At 43.7% G+C, this 26,747-nt stretch overlaps 1 protein-coding gene across 5 annotated transcripts; it reads right to left on the bottom strand.

The window, feature by feature from the left end:
- Positions 1-1,472: 1,472 nt before the first annotated feature.
- Positions 1,473-22,707, bottom strand: SLC6A4 (solute carrier family 6 member 4). 5 transcript variants are annotated; one of them, XM_042830130.1, is made up of 14 exons: positions 22,376-22,707; positions 16,315-16,919; positions 15,479-15,613; positions 14,502-14,721; positions 13,938-14,076; positions 13,418-13,552; positions 11,527-11,630; positions 10,719-10,846; positions 10,300-10,412; positions 9,456-9,587; positions 8,286-8,385; positions 7,877-7,977; positions 5,671-5,838; positions 1,473-4,964 (listed from the first exon to the last, which is right to left on the bottom strand). In XM_042830130.1, exons 2-14 carry the CDS (start codon positions 16,763-16,765, stop codon positions 4,890-4,892), a joined length of 2,001 nt encoding a protein of 666 aa, XP_042686064.1. In that variant the 5' UTR covers positions 16,766-16,919; positions 22,376-22,707; the 3' UTR covers positions 1,473-4,889. The 5 variants fall into 5 exon arrangements, with proteins under 5 accessions (XP_042686064.1, XP_042686067.1, XP_042686068.1 ...); XM_042830133.1 differs by lacking the exon at positions 22,376-22,707 and adding an exon at positions 20,471-20,493; XM_042830134.1 differs by lacking the exon at positions 22,376-22,707 and adding an exon at positions 19,123-19,144.
- Positions 22,708-26,747: the final 4,040 nt, after the last annotated feature.

Below are 26,747 nucleotides of genomic sequence, written 5' to 3'. Positions count from 1 at the left end.
TTATATAGGTAATAATGTCATCTTTTTTGTGTGTGTGAAATAAGGTCTTTTCTCATGTATTGCATTCATGTCTGCTTGTTCTGGAGGTAGTATTTTAGGTATGTCCATCTGTCCATCCATTAGCAAGAAGTTATCTTTGCACTATAACTTGGTAAGTAGGATATCTGACGACAGTCACAGTTAATAGGTTGTGTTCTTAATGCTTTTCACAATGTTCTTTTTTCCTGTTGTTATTTGTGTGGTGGCAGTGCTAAATCATGTCTTGAACCAGTAATTGAGCAGCTTGTGGGAGGGCAGGGCCAACCCAGGGGAGCTCAGGTACAAACAATTCACCTGAGTGACCAGAAGGGATAAAGCCAGGATCCACCCCTTCCCAGACCTCATGTAAGGGCTGGCAGGGGAGGTGAGGTGTCTTGTTGGAGATCCCTGCCTACCTGAGGCCTTCCAGAGGTAAGCAGCTCTTCTTCATTTTTGCATCTGTGGCTGCTCCTGTTCCTGTGCAGTATTTGAAGATGTTGGACTGGTGTCTTTTTTTTCTCCTCCAGATCACTTCAACTTATTTTATTTTCCAATAAACTTCTGACGTAGTAATTCTTCTAAAAACTTCTGTGGTGCTTTCACAAATATGATTTTCATAGCACAGATCTTGTAAGTTGGTCATTTCCTGCTTTTTGGGAGACTTGAAATGTGTTAGGAAAGCACATGGTGTGATTCACTTCACTACAGCAGTTTGTAGTAGGAAGAACAGCTGAGTCATTTGTACTTTTGTAGCATAGTTTTGGTAAATGCTGCCAAAACTCCTGGGCTCCTTTTTGACACGTCATAGAGTATATTTCTCAGAATAGAACCAATTGGATTTTTTTTCTGATCTTCTACCCTTTCTTTGTGATACAGGAAAAGAAATACAGTGTTTGATTTCCTTTTTCTGTTTCTCTTCAAAACCATCTTTCCTGTCAGCAGGTGTTCAGTAGTGAGAACAGAGACAGTCTTTATTTTCTTGATCTCAGAGTCAAAGTGTAGACAGAGTTTGAGTTTCTGAGATGTTCTGTGTGCGCTGTCATCATCAGTCAACTCTGGTCTTTTCTCTAATATTTTGTTCAGCAAACTTGGTGATCTGAGTTAAAATGTCAGTGCAAACTTTAAATGCAGTTAAAGACCTGAAGTGGAACAAGCTTTACACTTGCTGTAGTCGGGTAGCTAGGCTCTTAGTCTGAGTGTAGATGATTTTTGATACTCTGTCTAAACAAATGTCATGTTGGTTCTGCTGTTGGAATAGAATGAAAGCGGAGCATTTCACAGTAGATGGGGTTCAGAGAGCAAACAAAATACTCTGCTTTTTGTCAGAGGCCATGCTGATGTAGTAAATTGGACTGCTCGTCCTGGAATTGTTATCTTTGCTCTAATGAAAAGAGACCTATTGCAGGCCAGCGTGAAACTCCCCATAAGAGAGAGGCACAAGAGACATCTACAGATGGATTATGATTATTAAATTTATTACAATGACAGTTTACAGTACAAGGCACATACTGATAACTTACAATCAGCTTGCAACACTTGTAACTAAACAGCTGCATAAATTAATACAGATGCATCCATGTAAAAGTTGGAGGGAATGCCTAATTCTGTACAGCTAAAACTCCAGTTTAATTCCTGCTTGAAAGGAACGCGTTCCTCCATTAGCAATTTCATTAACTCCTTTTTCAGTGTTCCTCATAGAGTGGGGTGTACTGGTGTGGCAGATAAGTGGAATGTGAGCTGAGGAGAAGGGATTTCCTTGCCTCTAACACTTGGAATTGCAGTGCAGCCCATTTGGTATCTAATTAATTGTGTTTCAGACAAACAAAGTTATCAGAGATAGCATGAAATGAACTTTCATAAGAAAAAGACATAGAAAAGCTGAAACCAATATGCATCCAAAAATAAACCGGAACTGAATCATTGCTAATTCACCTTAATTGGAATGAAAACACAGATGGTTTTATCTTTGTGCTACTTGGGAAGGGAGAACTTGTTAGTTTACTTGAGGGCTTCCTTACCCTCGGTTCCCATACAGACCCTGCGCTGGACTGTCCTGGTGAAAAGAGGATGGAGATGTGATGTCCCTGCTGATCTTCAGGGCTGCCTATCTCTGACAGTGCTTTCTGTCCTGTGCCTTTGCTATCTGCATTGCTTTTTCTGTCTGTCTGCAGGTGATTTCAGTAACTTTCATCTCCTACAGTACACCTGTAGTCAGGGTGTGTTTGTCTGGATTTTTCAGCTGAGAAATTCAGACTGAGGGAACCTGGGGCTTTTTTGGCTTCCACTAGAAAAACATGGCATTTCTTGGGCAGCTCATGAGAATTCTGTGCTACCACCTCCCAGAAAGGCAGCGTGTGTGGCACTGTATGTAGTGTCTCAATACAAACTACAGATGCCTCTTTTGCCATTTAAAATGCTGTTCCAAAGGAAGACCATGTCAGAAGTATTGCACACTAAGAAGCAGTTGTTTTAGCAGTTATTAATTACTCTGCAAATTATTCCATTAGGAGTAACAGTCCCAGCTTCAGTTTGTTTGCAAGAGCTCAAGGAGAAACTTTAGCTTTGATGCAGACAGTGCTGATGTTTAATGCAACTAATTCTGCTGTACTGTCACTGCTCTTAATTAAAGGCAGCAGAATGTCTGTTTGAAGAGACTTTTGCAAGTGGATGTGCAAAAACTGCTAAAAATTGGAACTGTAAGATTATTTATTTGATGAGCCTAGTAGGAAACAGCATCAACTGGCCAAAAATTGGTCCGTGAGAAAGATCTGCTTAAAACAAGCATGGAGGGAGAAAGGTACCTCACAATAGATGGGCAGCAGTCTGAAGAACAGAGGTGTGTGGTATTTCCTCCTTTATTTCCCACACTTGATACTGAATACAGACGTTGTTCATTTTTAATTGATGTTTTATGTGTATTTTTTTTTTTTTTTTCCAAGGAATGTACTCATAACAGGAAAGTTCATTAAAAACAATCAGTAATTTTCTCTGATTGGCAATTTGAAATCGTAGTGCATATCTAGATGAACTTTTCCTCACCACGAAGACATTTTGGAAGTAGTTTTCAGAGGGCCTGCAGGGCTAACCTTCAAAACTATTCTGTATGAGTAAGCATCCAGTAAGACAAATTTGTTTTGTTTTTCTGGTGGCAGTGCAAGAACAGACTCCCTCTTAAAAAATAGTGCAGGAGGCCTTTGTTTGTAATTTGCACAGAACAGCCCTTGTTCCTTAGGGTTATTTCCTTGTTGGGATTGAGTGCTAAAGATAAGGGAACTCGGGTCAGTAGCAGTGGTGGAAGTGAGGTGACTGCTTTCAGAAGGCAATCATAGAATCACCTCCCCTGCTTTCTTACATGCTTTGTACTGATGTAAACTCTCAGTAGGTTTCTCAGTGCCTGCTGCTACGTGTGCATGTATCGTGTCATTAATTTGTAAGTAAAGCATGAAATGCAGCAGAGGCTCTTATGTTCTATTCTACTTTTCTTAGACTTTTATAACCTACATGGTAGAGTGAAAATGCAGTGTCTTCACATAGACTATGACTGTTCAGGTTTATCTAAATTCCCATGTAACTGCAGCAAAACTGCTGTCCTCCAGCTGATTTGGCAGTGATGGTCAGTTTATAGAGCAGCTGTAAACTGCTGGGGGCATATGTACAGATATAATATGGCAAGGTTAGTACATACATGAAAGTTAGTTAGTTTGTATGTCATCAGTGCTTCAAAATCTAATGCAATCAGTTCTGATCAGAATCTCCTGATGAACTCAACTGCTTGTTAAAGAAAAAACCCTACTGTTATTCTTCAGGGTGAAAACCAAATGTATTCACATAAGAGTAGGAGCTAGTAAGTCTTGGCAGTAGGTTTGTGTAAACGTACTTCTGTCAGCCAGCCAAAAGGGTTGCTCTAAACTTGAGGTCTGTACCAGGAAACAATAGAGAAAGCCACAGGCTCCAGCCAATCTTAGCTGAGGAACTGAAATTTAAAAAATAAACAAAGAAAAGCAGATCTGTGAGAGTCCACTTTTTGACATCTGAGCTCAAAGTAATTCATTATTGGTATATAGTTTCCTTGGGTATAAAAGCACGGTCTGCGAGTACAAGGATTTTGTGAACATGTAGCTTAGCTGTGCTAGCAGCTTCAGTGCTTGTCAGATGACCTGTGAACCTTTTTGTTGCTTGACTACGAAGCCCACATTACAAAAACTGGTTTTGTAGCCTTAAACAAGAAACAACAGAAACATACGATCTACAAATGAAATGAGGAGGATAACGTTACCAAATGTGCATGCTGATTTGTGCAGAGCTGCGTATAGTGCTGCTGGAGATTGCTGCCTCTTCCTCTGACGACTCCACTACAAACCCAGGAGTTGGAGAACTTACTGATTAGTTTATAAAACCCTGTGTTACTTGAGTAATATATGGCTATTGGAAATATTTTTGTATTTTTCAATGTAGTTGAAGCAATTAGAACCTTAGAAGCAAATACAACATTGCCCGGTACGAACGATTACACTGAGGAAGATACAGGAGAACTGCCACAGACTTGAGATTCTAAACCTAATCCTACCGCTGCTGCTCATCCTAGAGAGGCTTCTGCAACAGCCCCACTGTTGTGCCATCTTCACACACACAGACATCCTCGTGTTTCCAGAATGAGTTGGTTCCCAGGTCAGTCTGGTTAGAAGTGCATGGCAGGTTTCATTGAATTGCTTGGATAGATGTGTTGGAGGCATCATGTTTCCAAATGTCCGTTGTCAGTGTCAGAACCTCCACAGAAAACTCACCCCGTTGTTATCTCAGCTGGAAGCATAATTCCTTGGGTGGAAAGTTCTTTTCTGTGCTTCCCCTCTCTCCCCACAAAGCAGGTTAGCTTACACTGCGTTCATGCGGATGTCTCCAAAAGGAATTTCTGTGGCTGTTTCTGGAGTAATGCTTTTCAGAATACGCTGTTGGAAAGAGATCAGTATTAGAAGTTCATTCATTTAGAGCTAATAAATAACGTTTCAAAACCCTTTCCAAATGGTTGCAATAAAAACACAACTGGTTTGAGTTACACTTCTTACTACTTCTTACAGCTAAAAGGCAGAAATGTTGCAGGGTGATGTTACCTTTGCACAGTGGTGCTGTGGAAGTGCACGCTTATTTATTAATGCTCTGTAGTAGATCCAATCTGATTCCAAGGTTGACAGCTGTCATACTCATGCTTCAGGACTTGACTTGAGCGCTCTGAGTTTGTTGGACACATTCTCTCAGAACTGGTATTTAGAAGAACTTACAAGAAATACCAAAAATGGCATCACAGGCTGCCATGGATTTATGGCAGAGAACCCTTATTAAGTGTGGGACAGAAAAAGAAACTTGTTCTTGTAAGCACACCCAAGGGACCCAATCTGTCACTGGCTCGCATGTGTGATTTCTAGGGAAAGCTTCCAGTTCAGCAGAGCATAAAAAGAAACACTCGATTCAGTAAGTGGATGTGAATGTATCTCAGCCCCTCAGCGAGACCTGGGAGATTTGTAAATCACTCCAAATGGGTGAAAGACAATTAGCTGTTAGCAAACAGCCTGGGGCATCAAATCTTAGAAAAAATGACACACAGTACTTATAGAAATCACTTCCTTCCTAATGGACACAGCAGAGCCTACTGGATACCTCCTTAAATGTTCCGGGAGTGATGATCAACCGATAAACCATGTAGATCGGGATGCAGATGATGGAAGAGGTTCCTATGCAGTAGCCCACTACTGTGGTCCAGTAGGGATAGTTGTAATCGAAAAGCCGTAGCTCAGGAGGGTTGGACAGAAAGCTGCAAGTGACAAACTGGAAAGGAAACAAGAAAAGTTTCAGCATGTTTTGATAGCACACGCTGTTCCTTCAGGGAACTCCCTGTGCCAGCATAGAATTAAACTTAAAAAAAAAACACAACCAAACAACAAAAAACCAGAGCAGGGCTTGAGAAGGATGAAATGTGTATTGCTCCTGAAAAAATCTCAGATGACATTAATGTAGATTAAACGAAAAGCTTATAGATATCAAGACTTAAGGAAATTTAGAATTGCTCAGGAACTTGAGGGTATAACCCAAGCAGTAACGGAAAGCTGAGAAGCATGGTGTGACATTCCAGCTTTGAACACAGCATTGTGTTTTCTCATTCATTTGGGTTCTACAACTATTGCACTTGTGCACTCTGAAACAAGTAGGGGGGAAAAGTAATCTGTGCTATAGCAATTAAGAAATGATGTGGGAGGAGAAGGAATTTTTTTCTCTAGGACACATCTTAATGATTCCCAGTTTGTTCCTGCTGTATGATTTCTTTCCTACTTCTGACTCTTTCCAAATGATGCATTAAGAAATGCTTCACTACCGTTTATCACTTATTCATATCTGCTGAGCATTTCCTTGCCCTATAATCTGAGCGTGGCTTTTATTTTTACATACAATCAAAACAAATGAGTGGGTTTTTAAGGTTAGACAAACATTACATCTTCCACGCATTTTACGGTGTGCCAGCTACACTGGTTGTATTTGTGTCCTTTTTATCAGTGAGCAACTTCCCTAAGGGTCTGGGTCCCTAAGGAATATTCTTGGAATGAAGCACTTCTGAGTAACTCCGGGGTTGCTAATCTTCAATGAGGGCACAGCACTGCAGTGCTGTGCAAAGTTTGTGCAAAGCATGCCTGCTTTTCAGTTCTGCTGTTAAGTCTTCCCCATCCCATGCACTCCCAGGAGGAAAACATCATATAATTAACTCTTACTCAGAATTTGATTCATTTTCTTTATTCTGCTTTCCCTTCATGACTGTGAGATTCTCGTGAAACAAGAAATGCTTTGCAGCTGAATGCCACATGAGTAATGTTGGTGACTGCTCTCAGAAGGATCTCTGAACTGTGTTTTTTTCCAGATTAGCATCAGAAGAGCGGGAGTACCACTGAAATTTCCATAGCAAAATAGCATAGTACCTTCTGGGCTTTCCTTACTTTAGTTTAGCTTCTGCAGAGAACACAAATAGCTCTGCCTAGTAACCACAGCACCAGAGCTGTCTGCTTTATTTTACTGGTTCAGGCTCACAAAGAGGACAGTAGTTTAAAAATCATTTCTGGCATTCTGGTGCTTTCATTTATAACCTTTTTTTCCTTCTTTTTCTGTGGGTAATAAAATAAAAATCTGTTAGAGACGCATTGATCATTACAGCAGAGTTTAGAATTCACTCTGCAGGTCTTCAGTCTGCATTCAGTGCTCATAAACTCCATGTTGACCTGCTCTGCTCCCGGCAACTATCAAAGATAGCACAAACCCATTTGGGATCAGGAAATGAACACTTGATGTTACAACATTATTAATAGTACTGCTAAGTCAAACATGGAGTCAGGATTTCCAATCTCAAATTATAGATTTATGATGGTTGCAATTAACTGCTGCAGATGCTACGTGGGATACTCTGAAGTTGTCAGTCAGCAGATACTGGGGCCCTGTGTTTACTTATCTTGGGTTTCCTCCCAGGCACTGTTTCATCACCATCTTTTATTTTCTATGGCAAACGTAAAACAACAAAACAAAGTAATCTTTGCCCATGAGGGGGGAAGGAGTTATTCCAAACCCAGGCTTGTTTATCTAGCTGGTCTACCAACGCCCTTAAAATTGTGATTTAGTAACCAGACCTTGCAGCACTGTGTTGGATTTTTCACTAATTAAGCATTTTTGTTTTAACAAGAATTGTTACTAAAGAGCTTCCTAAGAGAATTCTGTAATTAAGCTTTTAGATGTCTAAGGAACCACGTTGTTCAATGGTAATTTTGTCGTACAGGGGAAGAAAAAAAAAGAGAAAAAAAAAACCCAAACAGATACGAAGAAAACTCACCAACAGGAAGATGGGACTGATTGCCACCCAGCACACTCGCCAGTACCAGCCCGGGGTGAAGCCCAGCATTTCTTTCACATCATTGCAAAACTGGGTAATGCCTGTGGGGACAAATGAGGAGAGTGGGGACAGCAGGAAGGAGTCCTTCGCACAGAGATGCGTGCACAGCAAGGCAGCACAGGGCCCAGCCTGAGTGCTGTTTGTGCCTTAGCTACATGGAACCCTTAACAGTTCTGAATACCTCGTTACTTTCAGACCTTAGCCTGCTTCTCTCAGAGCCATCAGTAGTCATTCTTACGGATTTGGTTAACAGCAAGTTTGTGGGGAGGGGAAAAGAAAGAAAAGCCAACGTTTTCCTGAGACATCAGAGGAACTGTGGCTCAGTGGGACCCAGCAGCAACGCACGTACCGTAGAACCAGGCCACTGCCACCGCTTCCAGGAACACCACTGTTAGCACAGCTGGGCCTGTGGCGTATTCCTCAAACAGCTTCACCACATAGGCGCCTCCCTGCAAAGGACATGGTGCTGTCAGTGACCCAGAGATCCAAGGGTGGAAGCCTTGGGATGCTGCTTTTTATTACTGCCTTCATCTGAAGCAGAGCGTTCACAGATGGGTGAGTTCTGCTGCACTGTGAGCTGTGCAGTCCTTGGCTGCGCTGCTGTTGCTGTGCGTGGATGTAGTCCAGCAGTGGGGCTGCCATGCAGAAGAGCTAAAACTGAATCTTATGGCTGTTCTCATTGGATTTTACTGAACAATTGGGACTTGGTGCAGTGTGGCAGGGTGACTTTTTGCATGCCTCCCGTGTCATCTTCCTCCAACTTGACTCATAGCTCCCAGATAGGAAACAAACAGGGCGTTGCTTCGCTTTCTTACCACTTGGGATACCTAGAACCAGCTTAAGGAGGAAGAGTTTGTGTCTCAGACAGGAACTACGTCTACTTTTACAGTAAATGCTTCAATTAGAAGGTGGTTGTGTGTGAACAAGTGGAGTGAAACACAACAGGAAACCTGTGTGCGGTTTCCTTGTCCCTTTGTTCTCATAATTCAAAATTTTGCTTGCTTTGAAAACGAAATCCCACAAGCCGTGAAGGGACGATGTATGGGGGAGTGCTGGAGCTTTGCAGCCTGATTGGAGGAGGAAGATTCAGGTCATTTGGCAGAAATTTGCAGAGAGTGCTCCAGCAACAGTCAATTACAGCCATTTCTCATGGATAACTTTTGACCACTCTTTTTTTTAACGCCATGTATGTTTCTAACACTGGGAAAATGAAAGTAACAATCCTTTATTTTTAAACATGGAGGTTGGGAGAGGGAGAAGCAAAGCACACACACTGCATCAAAACACCCCTGCTTGCTGACTTAGCAGCTGGAGCAGTGGCTGTGCCAGTTAGGATTTGCATCAGAGTTATGCTGAATTGCAATACAATCGTTTTGCAATTAGTGAGAGATAATGTTCACATTTGGAGATTCAATCCGACTTCTTGAATCTCTTTTAAAACAAAAATACGACCCTCTCCAAGATGTCAGATGCAGGAAACTGCCAGTGAGGAAAGGTGAGGATGGGGTGAAATACTTACAAAGGTCAGGGTTGCCAACGACCCCAAAAAGCAAATGATGATCAGTCCGAGGACAAAGAATTCCCTGCGCTTGCTCCAGACATGTGGGAATTCATCCAGTACTCCTGTAATCACTCCCTCTAATCCTGCAAACTGAAAAGCATGCAAAAATTAATGGAGAACAGAGGGCAGTTTTACCTTGAAGAGGAGTTGTAGCCATTGAAACACTGTGTTTTACTCTTCCTGTAGAGCTGGCACAATTCAGACTTGCTTCAGAATGTTTTTAGCTCTTTAAGCAGGAATTGAGTCTTCCCATTTCAGTAGGAAGTGCCCATCCTCCAGAGGAAGTGGCTCAGTAGGACTAATTGTGCAATCACTGTGTTGAGCCTTCCTAGAAGGAGCTGATTCTCAGTAAAATAGACTCATGTGGCAATTTTTAGAAGAACTCTGTATTGCAGTGCTGTGAAGGAAGCTTTCTCCACTTTCCACCATTTAAATAAAATTAGTGTGAAAGAGCATCAAACGGGAATTCATTCACTGATTTGTAAGCTTACCAGTACAGGACAGATGGAGCCCATAAGACTGCATACAGTTCATGAATCATGTGCTTCAGCTGTGCTCCTAGGTCTGCTACTATTTATCACAGTGCAACCATGACAGATCATTTAATCTTATTTAAGACTCTGTTTCTCCATTATGGAGCAAGAGTTTCTATCTTACGGAAGGCATGAGGAGATGCCAGTCCTGCATTAAACTCTTCAGTGACAGCCCTGTGTTTGTAATTCTGCTCCTCCTGGTGTTGGCTGGGGTAAGGAATACACCACACAAATCATTCATCCATCTCTCTCAAGTATTGTCTACTCACCGTGCTGTCTAATCCCAGCGTGAGTAACATCAAGAAAAATATGATGGCAAAGAAAGTTGAGGCAGGCATGTTTGCAATGGCTTCAGCGTAGGTAATGAAGAGCAGACTGGGTCCTGGTGTTAGAGTGGAGAAGCAGAGAGACCTGTTAGTGCTGCCGTGGGGAGGACAGGTTGTTCCATTTTCCTGCAGAAGGCTTCTCCCCCTGACTACGTCCCAGCGTGCAGTTAGAACAGTGCCATGGAGCTGCATGCATGACTTCCATACGCTGGCATTATGGAATAGTATTTTAGCTGCACTGTGCCTTTATCATACCCTGAATTACATACCAAACATTTGACAATCTTATCCACTCATTCAAGTTGTTAGGTCTCTCAATGTAGAATACACAACTACGTTCTCTTAGAAGTCAAAAAGCCTACCCATGTCTTTGGCAACCTCCGACACATCTTCATTCCTCATCTCAGCCATGTACCCCAGCACAGTGAAAATGACAAACCCGGACACGAAGCTGGTCAGGCAGTTCACAGTGCTGGTAACCAGGGCATCTCTGCAACAGAACACCCAACTCACATCAGGGAATCAGCATCTGCTGGGGAGGGCAGCGTGCTGCCAGGTGGGGGCAGCGGTTGAGCTGCACTCCTGCAGCAGTCTGGGGAATGCAGTGGAAGGAGCAAGGAGTGGATTTTGGGAAGGAAACAACGACAAAGCGACTTCTCATTGTTTTTCCTAAGGAAGAGCTTCAGACAGGTTGTAACGTTAGTCTGGCACGAGATTAAATGCTGGGTTTGTGCTTGCAGAAATACCAGACTTCTAAAATGACAGGAATGGCTCTAGGAATATTAAAGAAAGAAGACATTCTTTAATTTTATAAACAGTTTTTTTAAAGGAAACAATTACAAACTGCCTTTCAGCTTAGGGCTCTAAAGTCACACCCTGGCTGACTAAGATTCAGCAACTCTCATCTATTGTCAGGGAGCTGTGCCATTTTGTTGTGGCAGGTTTTACATGCTGCCCTCCTTGCTGTCATTGGTAGAGATTACTTCTCTTCAAGGTAGGCACAACAGAAAATGCTTGGGCTTGCAGTTTCTTTGTTCTGTTGTGCTGCTGTCTGGTTTATATATATAAAGGTCTGACAATTCTGTGTCTTTCACTGGCACTATTTCCTTTTCATAAAAAACAGCACGTATGTAAAGCTGAATTTAGTACATAAAATGAGGTAGAACTCACTGGTAGCAGTTGTTATGGAATTTGTTGTAGCTGGCATAAGCCAACAGGACCCCAAACCCTGGGCCGAGGGAGAAAAAAATCTGAGCTGCTGCATCCACCCAAACCTGGAAAATGATAAAAATCAAGAAAAAAAGGTAATGAGACAGATGGGATGAGATTGGCAGATTCACAGTATTATTTAGCCATACAAAGTTGAGCGTCACTCGTGTGCTTATGTTCTAGTCCTGGTCTAACAAAGGCTTCGTTAAGAAAGTATGTTGGAATGTGAGTTTTTTCTTGAGATTTCTTGAGGAAGGTGTTAATATCTACTACAGTTTGGCTGTCTTTGCTGTTCTGGTTTTCATTGGTGATGCAATTAGGATTTATATCAAAAGAATTTACCACGGATAAAGAGCTGTTGCATTTCTTTACACACTGTAAGTATCCCTTCTGCCAGCACCGCAGATGATTTGCCTGTAATTGGGTTACCCCAGCTTCTGCAGTGTATGGAGAGCTCTGCTCGTGGTTTGGTGGTGGACTTGGCCCATCTTTCTCTGTGTGCTGTGCAGTAGCTCAGTGTTTGGCTGTGTGTCCTCTAGGCTGAGGCTATTCCTAGGCACACAGTTCACATTTTGTAGTGTGGATGCAGCTGCAGTTCGAGGGACTCCATCCAGCTTTGTTGCAGCAGTGATAGATGCAAGTGTGATGATTTGTAACAAAAAGCTTGTTGTACTTGAAGAGTGTTTGCAGCCTTAATGAGTGGTGTTCCTAAAGTGCTAATATCAGCTCTCTTTCTGAAGGTGAAAGTCCTCGTTTGTTTATCCTCTTTTGATTGAAACCTGGAGTTCATTACCACTCATTTCTAATACTCTGCCATCGTGTGAGGCCATCCTGTATCAGCCACAGACAGAACTCTGTCATCGTCCAGCACACACAGATTGTGATCTGCTGTCCTCACTTCAGATACATCCAATACAATATCAATGCCCTTTATTGCTTTTTCAGAAGATGTGGTCCCTTATTGAAGATGCTGCTTTATCAGAGACTGGTGTCTTTTCATTTCCTTTTCATTCAAAACTCTCCATATCAGCTGGGGAACAGCAGACTTGCAAACATCAGAATTTTTAATCTTTATATTTGTAGTATTTATTGCTTTGGGGTTTTTCCATCGCTCTCTCCACTAGAGGCTTTCTTACACAGGGACCTCAGTGCAGCCTCCAGCTTGATGGACTACTTGTCATCCACAGAGTTCAGAGCTGAATCAGATAGTGGAATGGATTGGCTTTTTTTTTTCATTAGCTCAGTCTTGTCCTCATCCTTCCTTTCTTTTCAAACCCTGGTGGAGTGTGCAGACCCAACTGATCCATTGCTTCTCCAGTGCCCATGTCCACTCATCACCAAGTCATGCTTTAGTTGGCAGCTAAAGAGACCCTCCCTGGGCTTATCTGCCAGAGTGTGTCACAGGATGGAGACTTTACATTTCAGCTCTGGTAACTATAGACACCATTGGGTGTGGGAAAGTCTGCCTGAGCATGCAATGATCCCCTCACCATCAAAACAACTGCAGCTAATCCGGATGGTAGATTTAGTAAATGTCTCTGTGACAGCTATAGGCCAAGGACTGTGTTGTTGTGTAGCAGCAATCATTGTAGCTTCTTGCACAGTGCTGGGCTGTTTGTTTCACTGTTCAAGCTAAATTCACGATGAACTTAAATAGCAGAACAGAACCAGGAACGCCATCTAACCTTTTAAAAATATCTATATAGTTATGGAAAGAATAGGACTGCTTAAACGAGAGCATGATGTCCATGCTAAGACATCTATATAATCATACTCCATGTTGAAAGTACACACTGTGGTACACATGCTGAAAGGCTACACGTGAGCCCCAACTATTTCATAGTGTTCTTACCTCAGTGGCCAGGAGCTTCTGCCATTCAGGTTTCAGGTAGTAGAGGACACCTCTCCAGGCACCGGGCAGAGTCGCCCCTCTCACTAGCAGGATAAAAAGTATGACGTAGGGGAACGTGGCTGTGACCCACACCACCTGCCAGGGAGAACATTGAGATAGCGTTTGCCATGGGCAGAAAATTAAGAGATGAGAAGAATTCATGATAACTTTCAAATGATAACTCTTAGCCTTTATAACATCTTCATATGAACTTTCTCAAAAGCTCTGTAAGCAGATTGCAGATAAATATCCATGCTTTCTCTGTGTGGGTTGTTCTTGTGCACAGAACTGTGGCATAACTTATTGTTACGTATTACTTGGATAACAGTAGCAGTCACTCTGCAGCAAGGGCTTCCCAAATAAGTGAAGCTGCAGTCTCTGCCCTGAAGACAGTCTGGGATAACTATCGTGTTAATTGGCTCCTTTAGAACTTGTGCTAGGCTGTACTGTACCAAGTGATTTGTCTTGCTTTTGCATTCACCTTGCCAGATGTTTTGACCCCTTTCCAGATGCTGAAGTATACAATGATGAAGATTAACAATAAACAGAGGGTCAATTGCCAGCTAATGCCCCCCAGGTCATCCAGCCCATTGGACCTGTGCACCTGTAGAACTTGGCGGCTGAAAGAGGAAAGAAAAACACAGTGTAGATATTTTTGTTACAAATATGTTCAGTATGCTTTGAGCAGTCCCTTTCTGTGGTCTGAGCATTACAAGTAGTCCTGAGGCCTTGATAACTAGACTTCAGAGTCATTCTATTCTGGATTTTTTTTTAACTCACAGGCCTGATATTAACAGTACACCAGTGTTGATAAATGGTAAATATTGACAGTTGATAATGGCCAGACAATTGGGAACCTGCAGTCTAAAATACAGAGTACCCTTCCCCACACCCTAAGCTTACGTTCCCCTACAGGTATTTAGTTACTTGAATAGTTTAGAAAAGAGTACCATTACTAACCACCTCTGCTCCCCCTCCAAAGAAAAGCTTGCTATGCGTTTCACCATTCTGTCTGACGTTACTGTCCTCACTTACATGCACTTACGTATAAAATTCTTCTGCAGGAGAGATGGAGTGCAGGGCCCAGCTGATGTTGTCCTTGCTGAAGTAGGTAGTGCAGTTGCCTGTGTTCCATGCATTATTGCAGCTGGTCCACGGCAGCTCCGTCGTGAAGGAGGACACGAGGTAGTAGAAGACCCACGCCATGATGGTGTTGTAATAGGAGGCTACATAGAGGTCTATGACACAGATGGCAAAGCCAATGCCTAGTAGGTTAGGAAATAATGACATGAAGTGAGTGTAAGTCAGGCCACAAAAAGGAAGGAATTGGTTATTCACATCACCCACAATTAGTAACCATGAAGGCAGCTCTGCAGGAGGTACACGTACCCCGTCATGTATCTACAGCACTGGAATTTCTTATGGCTTCAGAAACACTCGTGTTCTGTTTCCAGAGGAACATTCTTAATCAAGACAATATAGAGAGTATAGGCTTAAATTGGTTTTTTCAGCTGCTCCTAAAATTTGGAATTTGGAAACTGCCATCTGCTACTCTTAGACCAGAACTCTGACACTGGGAGCAAGAGTAACAAATGCATAGAATAGCTCCTACTACATTATTTCTATTTCTGTAGGGAATCTTCTTTCCTGTTCTCAATTTTGCCCAGGATTCAGTAATTCTGTGCTTATTTGTTCAATTACATGGGTTGTGTTTTTTGTTTTTTGGGGTTTTTTTGGTTTGTTGTTTACTTTTTTCAAGCTTGATTCAGAGCAGCTTCTATCTAATCTAAGAGTTGTGTGACACTTATGCATGAGAGCACACACACATCTACAGATGTACATAAAGCTTTATGAAAACTTTCTTTGTAAAGCCAAAATTGTGTGTAGAAGTAGACTGACTTTGTCCTAGCCTTACTTTGCTCTGTTGTTTTCAGATATTATTATTTTGTTTTTAGAAAATACATCATTATCAGAAGATCTTACTCGGAAAGTTCCTTCTAATTTTCCATTTCCCTTCATTACCTTTGAATATAGGACATATTTTTCTCCAAATTGAAATACAGCCATTCCTGTGGTACTGTCCTAGTGCTAATTCCATATAGAAGAGCGGAATACCACCGAAGATGGCCATGATTGTGTAAGGAATGAGGAATGCTCCTGCAAGAGACAAAGCAGATCATTATAACTCTTCATAGGACTTCTCTTCCACTACTTTCAGCACTCCGTGGACAATTCCTTTCATTCATTTCAGGGAAAATGCACGTCCCCTCCCTAGCAGTGTGCCATACTGCGTTACCACGGGATTTCTCACAGCTAACTGCACAGCAGTGTGAACAAGAAGTGACACTCAGGCCAAACTTCTCATGTTTCTGCAACAAGTTTACATGGGGTTCACAAAGATTGCACTGCCTCTGTAGTACAAGGTGAGACGAGATACAGACAGTCATGAATTTCTTTGCTAGAATGCCTGAGCACATCAGGGATGCAGAAGTCTTTTCTATTCAGTCTCTCCTTGAGGAGATTTAGATTTTGGCTGGGACATCTGTGAGTCTCAGTCCCAGCTTTCCTGAGGAGTGTTTTGAGAAGTTGGTTTATCTGGTTTTAAATACTCCTTGGGACAGGGCTCAAATCTTTTCTTTCAGGTTTCTCTGCACATAACCAGTGCTCAGCTCCTGGTTGTTCTCTTTTTTTGATATCTTATCCTATTCCGTGGTTTAAGTTTTCCAGTCTGCTTTCAAAGTAATTAATTTCCTGTTATTGCTATGCCATGTATGATACTAAAATAAACTACTAAACTAATCCATTAGCAAGCAAGGAAGCTGAACGTTAAGGAACAGAACACAGAACTGGCCACTGACCTCCTCCATTCTGATAGCATATGTAAGGAAATCTCCACACGTTTCCCAGATCCACCGCGTATCCAATGACAGAGAGCAGAAAGTCAATTTTTTTACTCCAGGTCTCTCTGTCTTCCAGCTCCATCAGCTGCTGCTGGCCCTCTGCTCCACACGTGGTGGCTGTGGTGGTTGTGGCTGCTGGGTTGGTGCACTGCGCGTCCTCCACCTCTCCCACCCCATTGCAAGGCACGGAGCTCTGAACTCCCGAATAGCCATTTGAGATCTGAGCTGCCTCCTCCTTATTTCCCTGCCCGGGATGGATTTTATTCCCATCCTCCATGAGCCGTAGGGCAGATTTAGGGTTCTTGATCAGCAGTCCGTTCTCTTTACAATCTTCTCCTTCGTTACAGTCTGAGGTACCTTTCTTGGAAGTCAGCAGCTGAGTCTCGTTGCTTGTTGCCTTTTTTTCCATTTTTCCAAGGTTTCCCCTGCCCAGTTGCACACAGGCAGCAGCACTCAGTCCCCTTCAGCTTATTTTCCCACGCTTTTATTTCCAGTGTATTCCCAGTGCTCTCAGAATTTCCCTTCCATATTTAAATCCATCAGACTGAAGGCACGAACACCATCTAAGAAATGAAACACATTACAGAATACTCTGTTACAGAGCTTATCGATGCTGGTAACGTTCATGTTACAATTTGGGCAGTTCCTGTGATTAAAATATCTTTGGAGATAGTTAACCATTACCGCATGAAATATGAATTACTGAGCAGATAATTCAGAAGGGAACCAGCGAAACTCTAGGCTGCGTGCAGAGAAAGGAAGGAAGCAGTATTAAGAAAGAAGAAATAATTAAATACTGCAATAACAGGTGTGCAAATTACATTCCACAATCGTCTTTCTTCAGAAATCCCACATCCCTGCCACGTTTAGCAGCAGATCTGGAAAGCTTAAATGAAAGTTTGGGAAGCTCGTCAACACTAATCATGAGAAAAAGAAAAAAGATTTCAGTTAGGTTGGTTAGAATCAGGAGGAAATAGCATCTAGGTCTGCTCAGGACAAAGCTTGACCCCCATGCTGCATAACTCCCTAGAGAAATAAAGGCATCTCTCATTCTGTTCGGATTCCAGCCCTGGCAGGGCAGTGGGCACGGCTCCTACAGCAAATCCCAGCCCTGGTTTTTACCTGCTCTCTTCTTACTGGCTGGAAGAATAATCCAGGGGAAACAAAGCAATCCAAAATTAAAAAAAATAATAATAAAGAAAGCAAGCAAGCAATTAATTGTTCCTTGAGAATAAAAAAGAGCAGCAAAAAATCTGTGGTTCTGTGGGTCATGTTCTTTTTTCTGCTCGTTTGTTCAGGTGCTGTAAGTCCTCAGTCAATGAAACGTGCAAACAGACCCTTTGTGCTACGAGTGCCCTGGGGCATCAGCCCGGCTTTATGGCTTGCAAAGCATTACTCCATCTACATGATGCCCCCACATAGTAAATGATGATCATTACATCTCATTCTTCCTTTTCAAAGCATTTTTCCCCACAGTAAATATGATTGCAACATCCCGTGCGGAAGAATAAGCATTATTTCACTTTCGACTCTTGGAAAACCAAAGCAGGGCGGGAATATTATTTGCTCATTGCTGGAATTTGCTCACTGCCAGAGCTATTAAAACACAGGTTTTTCCCAGCCTTCAGTCTTGTGCAGAGATTGTTTGCTAAGCCTCTTTGCAAGCAAGCAAGCAGAAAGGAAAGTTATTGAGCTGCAGAGCAAGCAGGATGGATGACCTCCTCCAGGGATGTTTTTATTACTTCCAGAAACCTCTGGGTTGCTCACACTTACTTTCTGTGCTTACCCACATAATGCTGTTTTCACCTTACAGCAAACAACGTATCATTAATGTTGGATTATTACCATGGCAGTACTTTGCTATTAGTTAATCATCACAAAGACTGAAACATCTTCAGAGCACTCCAGAAAAATACACGTCAGAGTAATGTCTGCTTTACCTGCAGGACTACGAAAACTGAATGCCTTTGGAGTCCACAACCTTCCCAGTGTCCCAAAAGAGCCTGTGTAGGTGGAACTGTGCTACCACCACTGGTAGCAACAGAAAAATCCTAGGGAAGGACAGACCCAACCCTTCTCTCCCTTGTGCATGGCACATTAATAGTAAGGAATATGGAAAAGTAACCTGAGCCCTTGTGAACTTTATACCTCTTACTCAAAGTGCAAGAACAGTAAAGGATGTTGATTTAACTGCGTTTTCTGTGAGGCTGGATTTTCTATACCATTTGCTGTATCCACAAAGCGTTTTCTTTCTATGCATAAATACTTTTTGGCACGTCCTGAGGGGCGTTTGTTGAATGTTGTGTTGGTTTCCTGGAGCTGTGACAATCGCGATTGTTGTCTTATCCAGCCCTAAGCTCCTTCTGCAGACCACAGGAAAGAAACATCACATCACTTGACATGTTTTCGTGGAATTTTCAGTAGTTTGAACCTCAGCTATGCATCGTGACTTGTGAACTTCGAGGGGCTTCTGCTGGAATTCAAACTATTCCTTTCCGACAGTAAATTCCAGCTCACCATCTACCATGGGAAATCTCCGTGGTGTTCTCAGAGCTGGCACGTGGAAAGAGAACCGTAAGGTTTCGTTACCCTTTAAAAAAGAACCGCCAACAAACAGCAGGAGAATGTACACTGCTGCAGAGTGGTGGCAGTGGCAAAAGCCGAGTGCTTGGAGTTGAGAAGTATGCTAGGATTAGTAGGGAAACAGACAGGAAAGTTGTGCTAACAAGGAAGGACTTTGCCCACTTTTGCCCCTCATGCACCCACCTCTCTGCTGCTGCGTAGGACACACTATTGTAGTGAATAATGAAAGGAATACCAGCTTACTGCCTGTTTTTTATCGGAGCTGTTGCAAAGGTTGCTCTTTCATAAGTACCTACTGGCTTCTTATCACCAACATAATTAGTGCAGAAGGAAAAAACAGAAAAACGGCACAGAGCCAAAATCACGGAACCACAGAACTATGAAGGCTGTAAGAACCTCTCAGACCCTCAATTCTAACCCATCCCCACTGTGCCCACTGACCACGGCCCTCTGTGCCACATCCCTATGGGCCTCGAACACCTTCAGGGACTCCCCCAGTTTCCTGGGCAGCCTGTGCCACTGCATCAGCTCTCTTTGGAGAAGAAACTGGTCCTAATATCCCGCATGCACTGCCTGGAGCAGCCCTGAGAAACCCTTAGATGTGCTGCAGCCACACTGGGCTAAACTGGGCAGTGAGGCTGTGTGCTTCGTGGAGTTTGACTCAAGCCACCAACGCAGTTCACATAAACCCATTATTCCATGATAATTTGCAGTTACTCCCACTCAGAGCTAGATTTAAGCCAACGGTAGAGACCCAAAGCCAACTCCTCTGCCTCTCCCAAAGCAATCCCAGAGCAGCACCCCTGTGCTGGGGTCCGGATCCTTGCTGAGCGGGGAGGCGCAGAGCTGGGCATTGCTTTGGGTGTTCCTGAGGCACGCAGTGACCTCTCGTGGCAATGTGGGAATCCCTGTCATGCTCTGCCGTGCAGTAAAGCAAATCTTCCCAGCGCATTAATACCAAATTATTTCCCAATACTCTGTATTTTTAAAGGAGAAAACTAACTCTTGCTAGGCCTTTTTGAAAACAGCACTTGGTGGTGTACAGCCTGCACCTGGGTTACAGCTGCATTCCTGCAAGAAAACCCCATTATTGCCACACCTCTGCTTTCCTCCCGTCCACTTACACCTGCAAAGAGTTAAACTACATGGAATCCCAAGACGAAACATTAATTCGTACTGCTGGCAAACAGCATCAAGTCTGAGATGATTTCTGTTAACTCGACCTAAGCTTTACTTCCATCACAGAGTATATCAGGCTGTTAGAATTACGTGGCTGCATGACTGCAAATTGCACCGTGCAAAGAAGATGCAGCTCATACAGGCAGAGGGATGTAAATGGAAAGATCCAAGGCACTGTGCTATCCATTGACCTCCACTATTCCCAAGAGGGTTTAATATGGGTAAGATGTGAAAGAAAGGCTTGAAAATGGAAGTACTGGAGAAATATCAACTTGGACTGTGAGTCTTATGTCACACTCTTGTTCATGTCTCAGCCTGAAGTTAAGGAGTCAGCAAGAAAGAGAGGATTTACCTGTAGGAATTTGTTGAGAAGAGAGACACTGTGTGGTAGCGTGAATACTGCCAAACTGCCAGCTTTCATTTAAGGAACAGAGAGGGGAGGAAAATGCATTTTATGGCTCAAGAGCGTCTGTAAGTAGTGCAAGGAAACAGATAAGCACAGAGGGAGTGATAACCCATTTGCATTCTTCCTCAAATTATTTATATCAACTCAGAGGAAGAGTTGAGCAAATACCAGCAAAGAAATAGAGCAGCACTCTGTAATGCTGCTCTGCACAGTCACCTGCTCTGCATTGCAGCTGGAAGGCCGTCTGCGTGCTCAGAGCCTGCACCTAATGCCAGCAGGCACATTGTCATGGTTATCATGCTTTTGCCTAAAGGAAGCAAGCAACCAGGCACCAGCTTCCAGATGGATGCTTTGTGATGAATCTCTCAGAGCTGCAGCCCCTCTGCTGGAGCTCTGCTGCCTGCTCCATGGGATGCTTGTCCTGCAGACGGCTGCACTGCACTGCACTGGTGCTCAGGACATAAACTGACATAAACTGCAGCAGAGCTGCAGGAACACAGCTGTGGAGCAGAGTTAACACATCAGCATCGGATGGGGCAGAGTGAGCACTTTGTTAGGCTTCTAGTGCTGTTCCTAAAACTCAGCAGATTCATCTTTCCTTGCAGGGAAGCAGGAAAGGGACTAAATACGCAGTGCATTTCCACGTGTGGGAATAATTTGGGGCTCTTATTAAATTTCTAGTTTGGAGGCAGCATTTGCCAGTTTGTGTAACGGTCTGAAATTCACCACCCCCCTGTTCCATTACAACACAGACCACAACACTTGCCAAACTCAAACGTACTCTCCAAGAAAACCGTGCTCCATCCACCACTCATCAGAATCACCAGAAGATGAGAGAGCTCCCCATCAAAACGCCCGACAGCTCACAGCCCACACTTAAAATTCCACAAGCAATGCTCCAAAGAACCCAAATCCCATTGCACCATCCTCCCATTGCACCGTCCTCCCCTCCCCAGGCTTCCTAACACACCAAGACATGCCTTCCTCGAGGCGTTATGCATTCAGTTAGGCTGCATTCCTCACCCAACTCCTGTGTCACAGTGCAGACGAACCCAGACAGCCAACAGCTCCCAGCAGTAAACTTGATTGACTGTGCATACGTTCACAGCACACGGACCTCAGATCCATCACTCGCAATAAATCTGTCCCATCGAGTCAGATAATTTGCTACACTGGAACAGTTTATCTTTTAAAACATAATTTCATGGAGTTGCTAAAGTTTCCTTTATTCTTCTGAAATAACAGCTTGCAAAGAATTTTTTTTTTTATTTTATTTTTGCTTCAGATCTGCTGCTTTTCTGTATTTTTTGTACAGAATATGTATAAAGCTATACTTTATAGCTTTTTTTTTTTTTTCCCCAATTGCTCTATAAATCCTGCTTTAGTAATGCACTGGTGTGATGGCTGAACCTCAGATTTCAGACTGGCGTCCCATTTCCCACAGCCCTGAGTGCAGGCAAGTGGCTGCACAGGATTTGGGGCACATTGCAGAAAAGCAAGAAAAGACATCAGCAGTGTAAAAGCCAAAGCAAACTTTCACCCCACATCCACACTCCGTGGCTTTGCTTTATGCAAAGCTTTGTCACTTGTTCTTTTTGACTCTGCTTTAGGAGCTACTCCAAGACCTTCAAAGTTAAAGATGAAACAATAAACACACATATATATATGCTAACTAACAGGCTGCTGTTAGTATTTCAGAATTTGGAGACAAAGTTGAAAGAGGCAGCAAGAAGTCCAAGTTAACGACGCTCCTGTGCCTGCCTGCTGCAGGACGGCTGCTCAGACACCTCCTAACACCCTGCCCGGATTCCAGAAGGCATCTCACACCAGAAGCACCAATCCTTCCCTTACCTGTCCTTCAGCCAGGTGTGCGGTGCTTTCCTCTCAGCTCTCCTTCACCCACATCTGCTGCAGATCCCAGCACGCAGCCTGTGTGCAGCGCAGCACCTCGGGGAGCTTTTTGTACACCAGTCCCCCTCACATGGTCTGATTTGCAGATAATCTGCTGCCAAAGAGCTCTTTAAGAATTTTTGCGTCACTTTAGTGAAATAAACTTTATGTTTCACCAGGGCTGCAGCTCGGTTTTCCTCCTAGAGGTGGGTGGCTCCACTTAAGCTGCTGGAAGGAGCGTGATCCAATGGAGGCAGAGGGCGAGGGGAGCGGCTCAGCGGTGCTGTGACAGCTGGAACAGGAGGTGCAGGGAGCACACATGGGGCCGAGGTGCTGCTTGCAGGTGGAGGAAGAAAGGACAGAGATGTCTGCCACCACATTAAGAGAGCTCAGAAGGAATGTTATTGCCATACACGTGTATCATTTTAATGAGGAGATAAGAAGTTTCGTTTGAACACAGCAAGCACAAACCCTTTAAGAGGCGTTCTGGTGCATCCACGATGGGCTGCTGCTCATCCCACCACCAAACCCACCCCACTAAACTGGCATTTCTTCCCTTCTCAACTTTACATTTCATTTCTAAAGGGCCGCGGATGGCAGGTCAACGAAACAGTGCTGTAGTTTGGTGTGAAAAAGAAAGGGGAAGAAGCAGAGCAGGGACGAGGAAGAAGAGTTAACAGTTACAGCAGCAAGCGGCTGCCAGCTTGAGAGACTTGTTCCAAGTAATTATATGGGGGGAAAACAGCACACAAAACTGTTAAAAATGAAAAGCACAGGGTTGTGATAAGCGCGCTCCACGTTCGGGTCCCCTTCCATAGCCGCGGTGTGTCGCTGGCACCATCTCAAGGACGGCTCCAGTACTGCAATTACAAACATGCCTACCGAAACAGTTCCTTCTTCTCCATTAATTCTTGTGGCAGTGCATTAACAACGTTTCGTCAATTAATATCGTTGCCTTAGCTATTTACTGCCCTCACACAGTGCTAGTGAGCTCATCTTGCTGCACCATACTCCCCCCTGCTGTGCTCCTTGCAATGCAAACACTTCGGGAGGTGGTAAGCTCTGCTGAGCTGCAGGGCAAATCAGTGTCCTCACCTGCAATCATCCACGATCCTCCCTGTCCTGCTGAACACAAAGACCACCACGTCTCACCCAGCAAACCCCTCTTAAGATCACAGCACAGCGCTGTAGGACAGGACTGTTGCTGTGCGCCAGGAGGGATGGGATGAGGGCTCTGTGCCTTTTCGTACAGATTTCCATCTCACACAGCTGGGAGACTGCGACGCATGTTCACCTGTTGCCTCTTCTTCCCTCCTGCAGGGAACACCACCTCTGTGCACGCCTCGGCTCTGCTCTTTGCAAAACTGCATCTTCCTAAAGTCTTAGCGCTGGAACTTTGAGGTTTCTGCGTCCCATTCTCCCACTCAGAGCACACTCTTTGAGCACCGCTGCGTGACGTCCATCAGGCAGCTCAACTGCTTTCATCTGCTCTCAGCAGTGGCACCCAGTGAGAGCTCAACCATTTTTTGTGGGATATACGAAGCTGTAATGTGAAAAACAGCATGTTAAGAGCACAGAACCACCCTTCATGACTTACGCTGGCCGTTTGGCCCCTTCTTTTTTTGTTAATGTCTTCTGCAGCAGTGTCTGTTTGTTGTTCTTTAATTTCTTGCCAGAAGCCTGGAGCTTTTGGGGCATAATGCAAGTAACAGACCTCAGATTTCAGCTGACCCATCACCATTATGAAACATACTTATCCCACGTGACATTCTTTTAGGTGCTGCACTGAATTTCAGGGAATCTTTGCAAAATCCTGGTGGTTTAGGATGGGTAAGAGCATTAAATCAGACCTCACACAAGATATAACTTCAAATTCTTCTACGGCTCTCCCCAGGTAAAGCAACAGTAATTCCTGCCACCAGTAGCAGCAGAGGACTGGGAATCATCAGCAAAGTGACCTAACAACAGCAGTACCAGCTGCACCAAGAGATTAACACCAGCTCTGTGAGCACATCTCTGCTTCACCGCCAATAAGAGGACGGGAGCAATTCGCAAATAACACGAAACAAATCCTCCATTATTTATGCGTTGCTGTCTTTTGCTCAGTTAGGAGCCTGATCACATTTAGAAGCTATTACTTCTGGCTTTGGGATAAAAGAAATTCTGATCATCCTCCCTTGCTGATTTCTAAGTGAACATGCTGGGATGTCCTGGCAGCTGGGGAGCCTGGGGGGTGTTGTGCTGGCATCAGAATTGTGCTGAGAGAATTCAGAAGGGGAAATCTGATGCCAACGACCCACACACCAACACCGTACGCAGCCTCTCCCCTGGCCACTGCCTTTTCTGAGTTAGCAGTGTGCTATTTTCCTACTCCTGACTGAAACTGCTCTTGCTGGCTTTCATAACATCTGTCAATATTTTCCAAGTGTCATAGGAACTGCCTTTGAATTGCCACTGCACGGTTTTATTGGCAGAAATGGGAGGAGGAAATTATCTGCTAGCTGCCCAGTTCCACCAAACTCCAAAGGTCTTCTTAGGAGCACGCAAAGGATATAAACCAAACTGAACAGAAACAGAGGTGAAGAATTGCTCCTTGTTTCTCACTCTAACGTAACATTTTGCCAGGCAGCATAACAGAACATCTTAGCTTGCATTGAGCCTTAAGCTACAGTCATGATCAGCAGCCTTGGAGCCAGTTGTTCAGCTGCCCTTGGAGTTCTCAAGACAGAAACGCTGCTCTCACTTTGACATGCCTATTTCCCTTCTTACTCCCCCTGACAGAGATCTTATAAAACAGCCAGACATGAATGCAAAACTGCTTCTGCCAGATTGGCTTTGTTTCCTATTATGTGTTTTAGGCATGTGGATTTTCTGTGCTTATTTGAAGGAAAGGAAAAAAAAGTACTATTGTATAAGCTGTACTGGGAAATATCTGGGTGAGGACTCCAGAGATAAGCACACACTGGACAATATCTTTAAATACTAAAATTAACAGCAAAATTGGCTTGGAAACAAGTCTTAATTTGTTAAGCTCTATCACTGCCATCAGAGCTGCCACAGGCAGTTCACCAGTTAAACTCTGCAGAACAAATTAGCTCTCCTTGGTGGCTGCAGTAGTAGGTAGGTGGTGTAAGGAAGAAGTAGTGTCATGTCACAATCAGATCTTGAAAGACCAAAATACTGACCTTTCCACAGGAAGAAAAAGCCCCCAGAGCACCAGGCGTTACTCATAAGGAAAACATTGCACATAACACAGCTTCCCAAGAGGTTTGGCTTTGTTTCAGAGCCACCAGGGTTCAGCATGGAGCACAGGACTGTTTACTCACCATGATGCCATTAACACAGCACAAGGCAGAGGCTGCACATCACAGAGCCACGAGGCACCTTGGGTCAGCCTGCCCAGCCTTTGCCAGAAGGATCCATTCCATCCACTTCTGAAACCCCTCACCAAGGTCTCTAACCAACAGAGGGAGGCACTGCATCCTCAGGCAATCTGCTCCAACTCTTCTTCATTAATTTGGAGACCCTCTAATTAGGGAAACTGATTGCAAAGGTGTAGCTTTGTTATTGGATGACTTGCTAGTAGAAAAAGCAAGCTGAGAGCAGCGTTAGTTTGTACCCTTACAGGTCCCAAGATAAAACCTTCTGGCAGAAGCCCAGGATAGCATGAACTGAAATTTGCTAGCAAGGACATCGAATGATGACACCACAGCACTGCAGGTACATTCTGTGATCTCCAGAACAGCTTTGTTACCTTCAAAGGAACACTACAGGATCCAGCCTTTTAAACAGCATCATTCAAGGGGAGTAACAACCAACCCCACTCTGTTCCATACTGTTGCTTCCCATCCAGCCAGCACTCTTGCACACTACCAGAAATGCAGACTGCAAGTTTTATCAGCTTGGGTGACCCCCAGACAAGCCCTAACATGGATTTAGTTTAGCAGCACCATGCAGGCATGCTTTAGCTTGGTATTTTTAATATATATAATGTACATACACACATTTGTATAACTTGTGTAAGATGTATATGCTTCTATAATAGCTTTCTACCTGTGTAGTTCAAACAAAAGCAAAGTCAAACCAAGATGCAGAGTACCATAGCCATAACAAACATTTATCTAGCAGCTCAGGAGCTGGCAGCCCATCACCTTGCTTACCCTCCTATTTGCTTGTGGCTAAACCCAACTCACAGCAGCACAATTGTCAGGTTACATAGAGACAGTCCACCATTCCAGGCATTTCAATCAAAGGATGAGAACAGTGCTCATCACCAAACTATTTGAGAGCCCATAGCACATGACACAGTGTTTATTTGTTCAGTGAGAAAAAC

Source organism: Centrocercus urophasianus, unplaced genomic scaffold (genome assembly GCF_019232065.1).
Source record: "Centrocercus urophasianus isolate 14NV4802_14NV808 unplaced genomic scaffold, USGS_Curo_1.0 seq_33, whole genome shotgun sequence".
NCBI lineage: Eukaryota > Metazoa > Chordata > Aves > Galliformes > Phasianidae > Centrocercus > Centrocercus urophasianus.
This window is presented reverse-complemented; position numbering and strand designations above follow the sequence as displayed.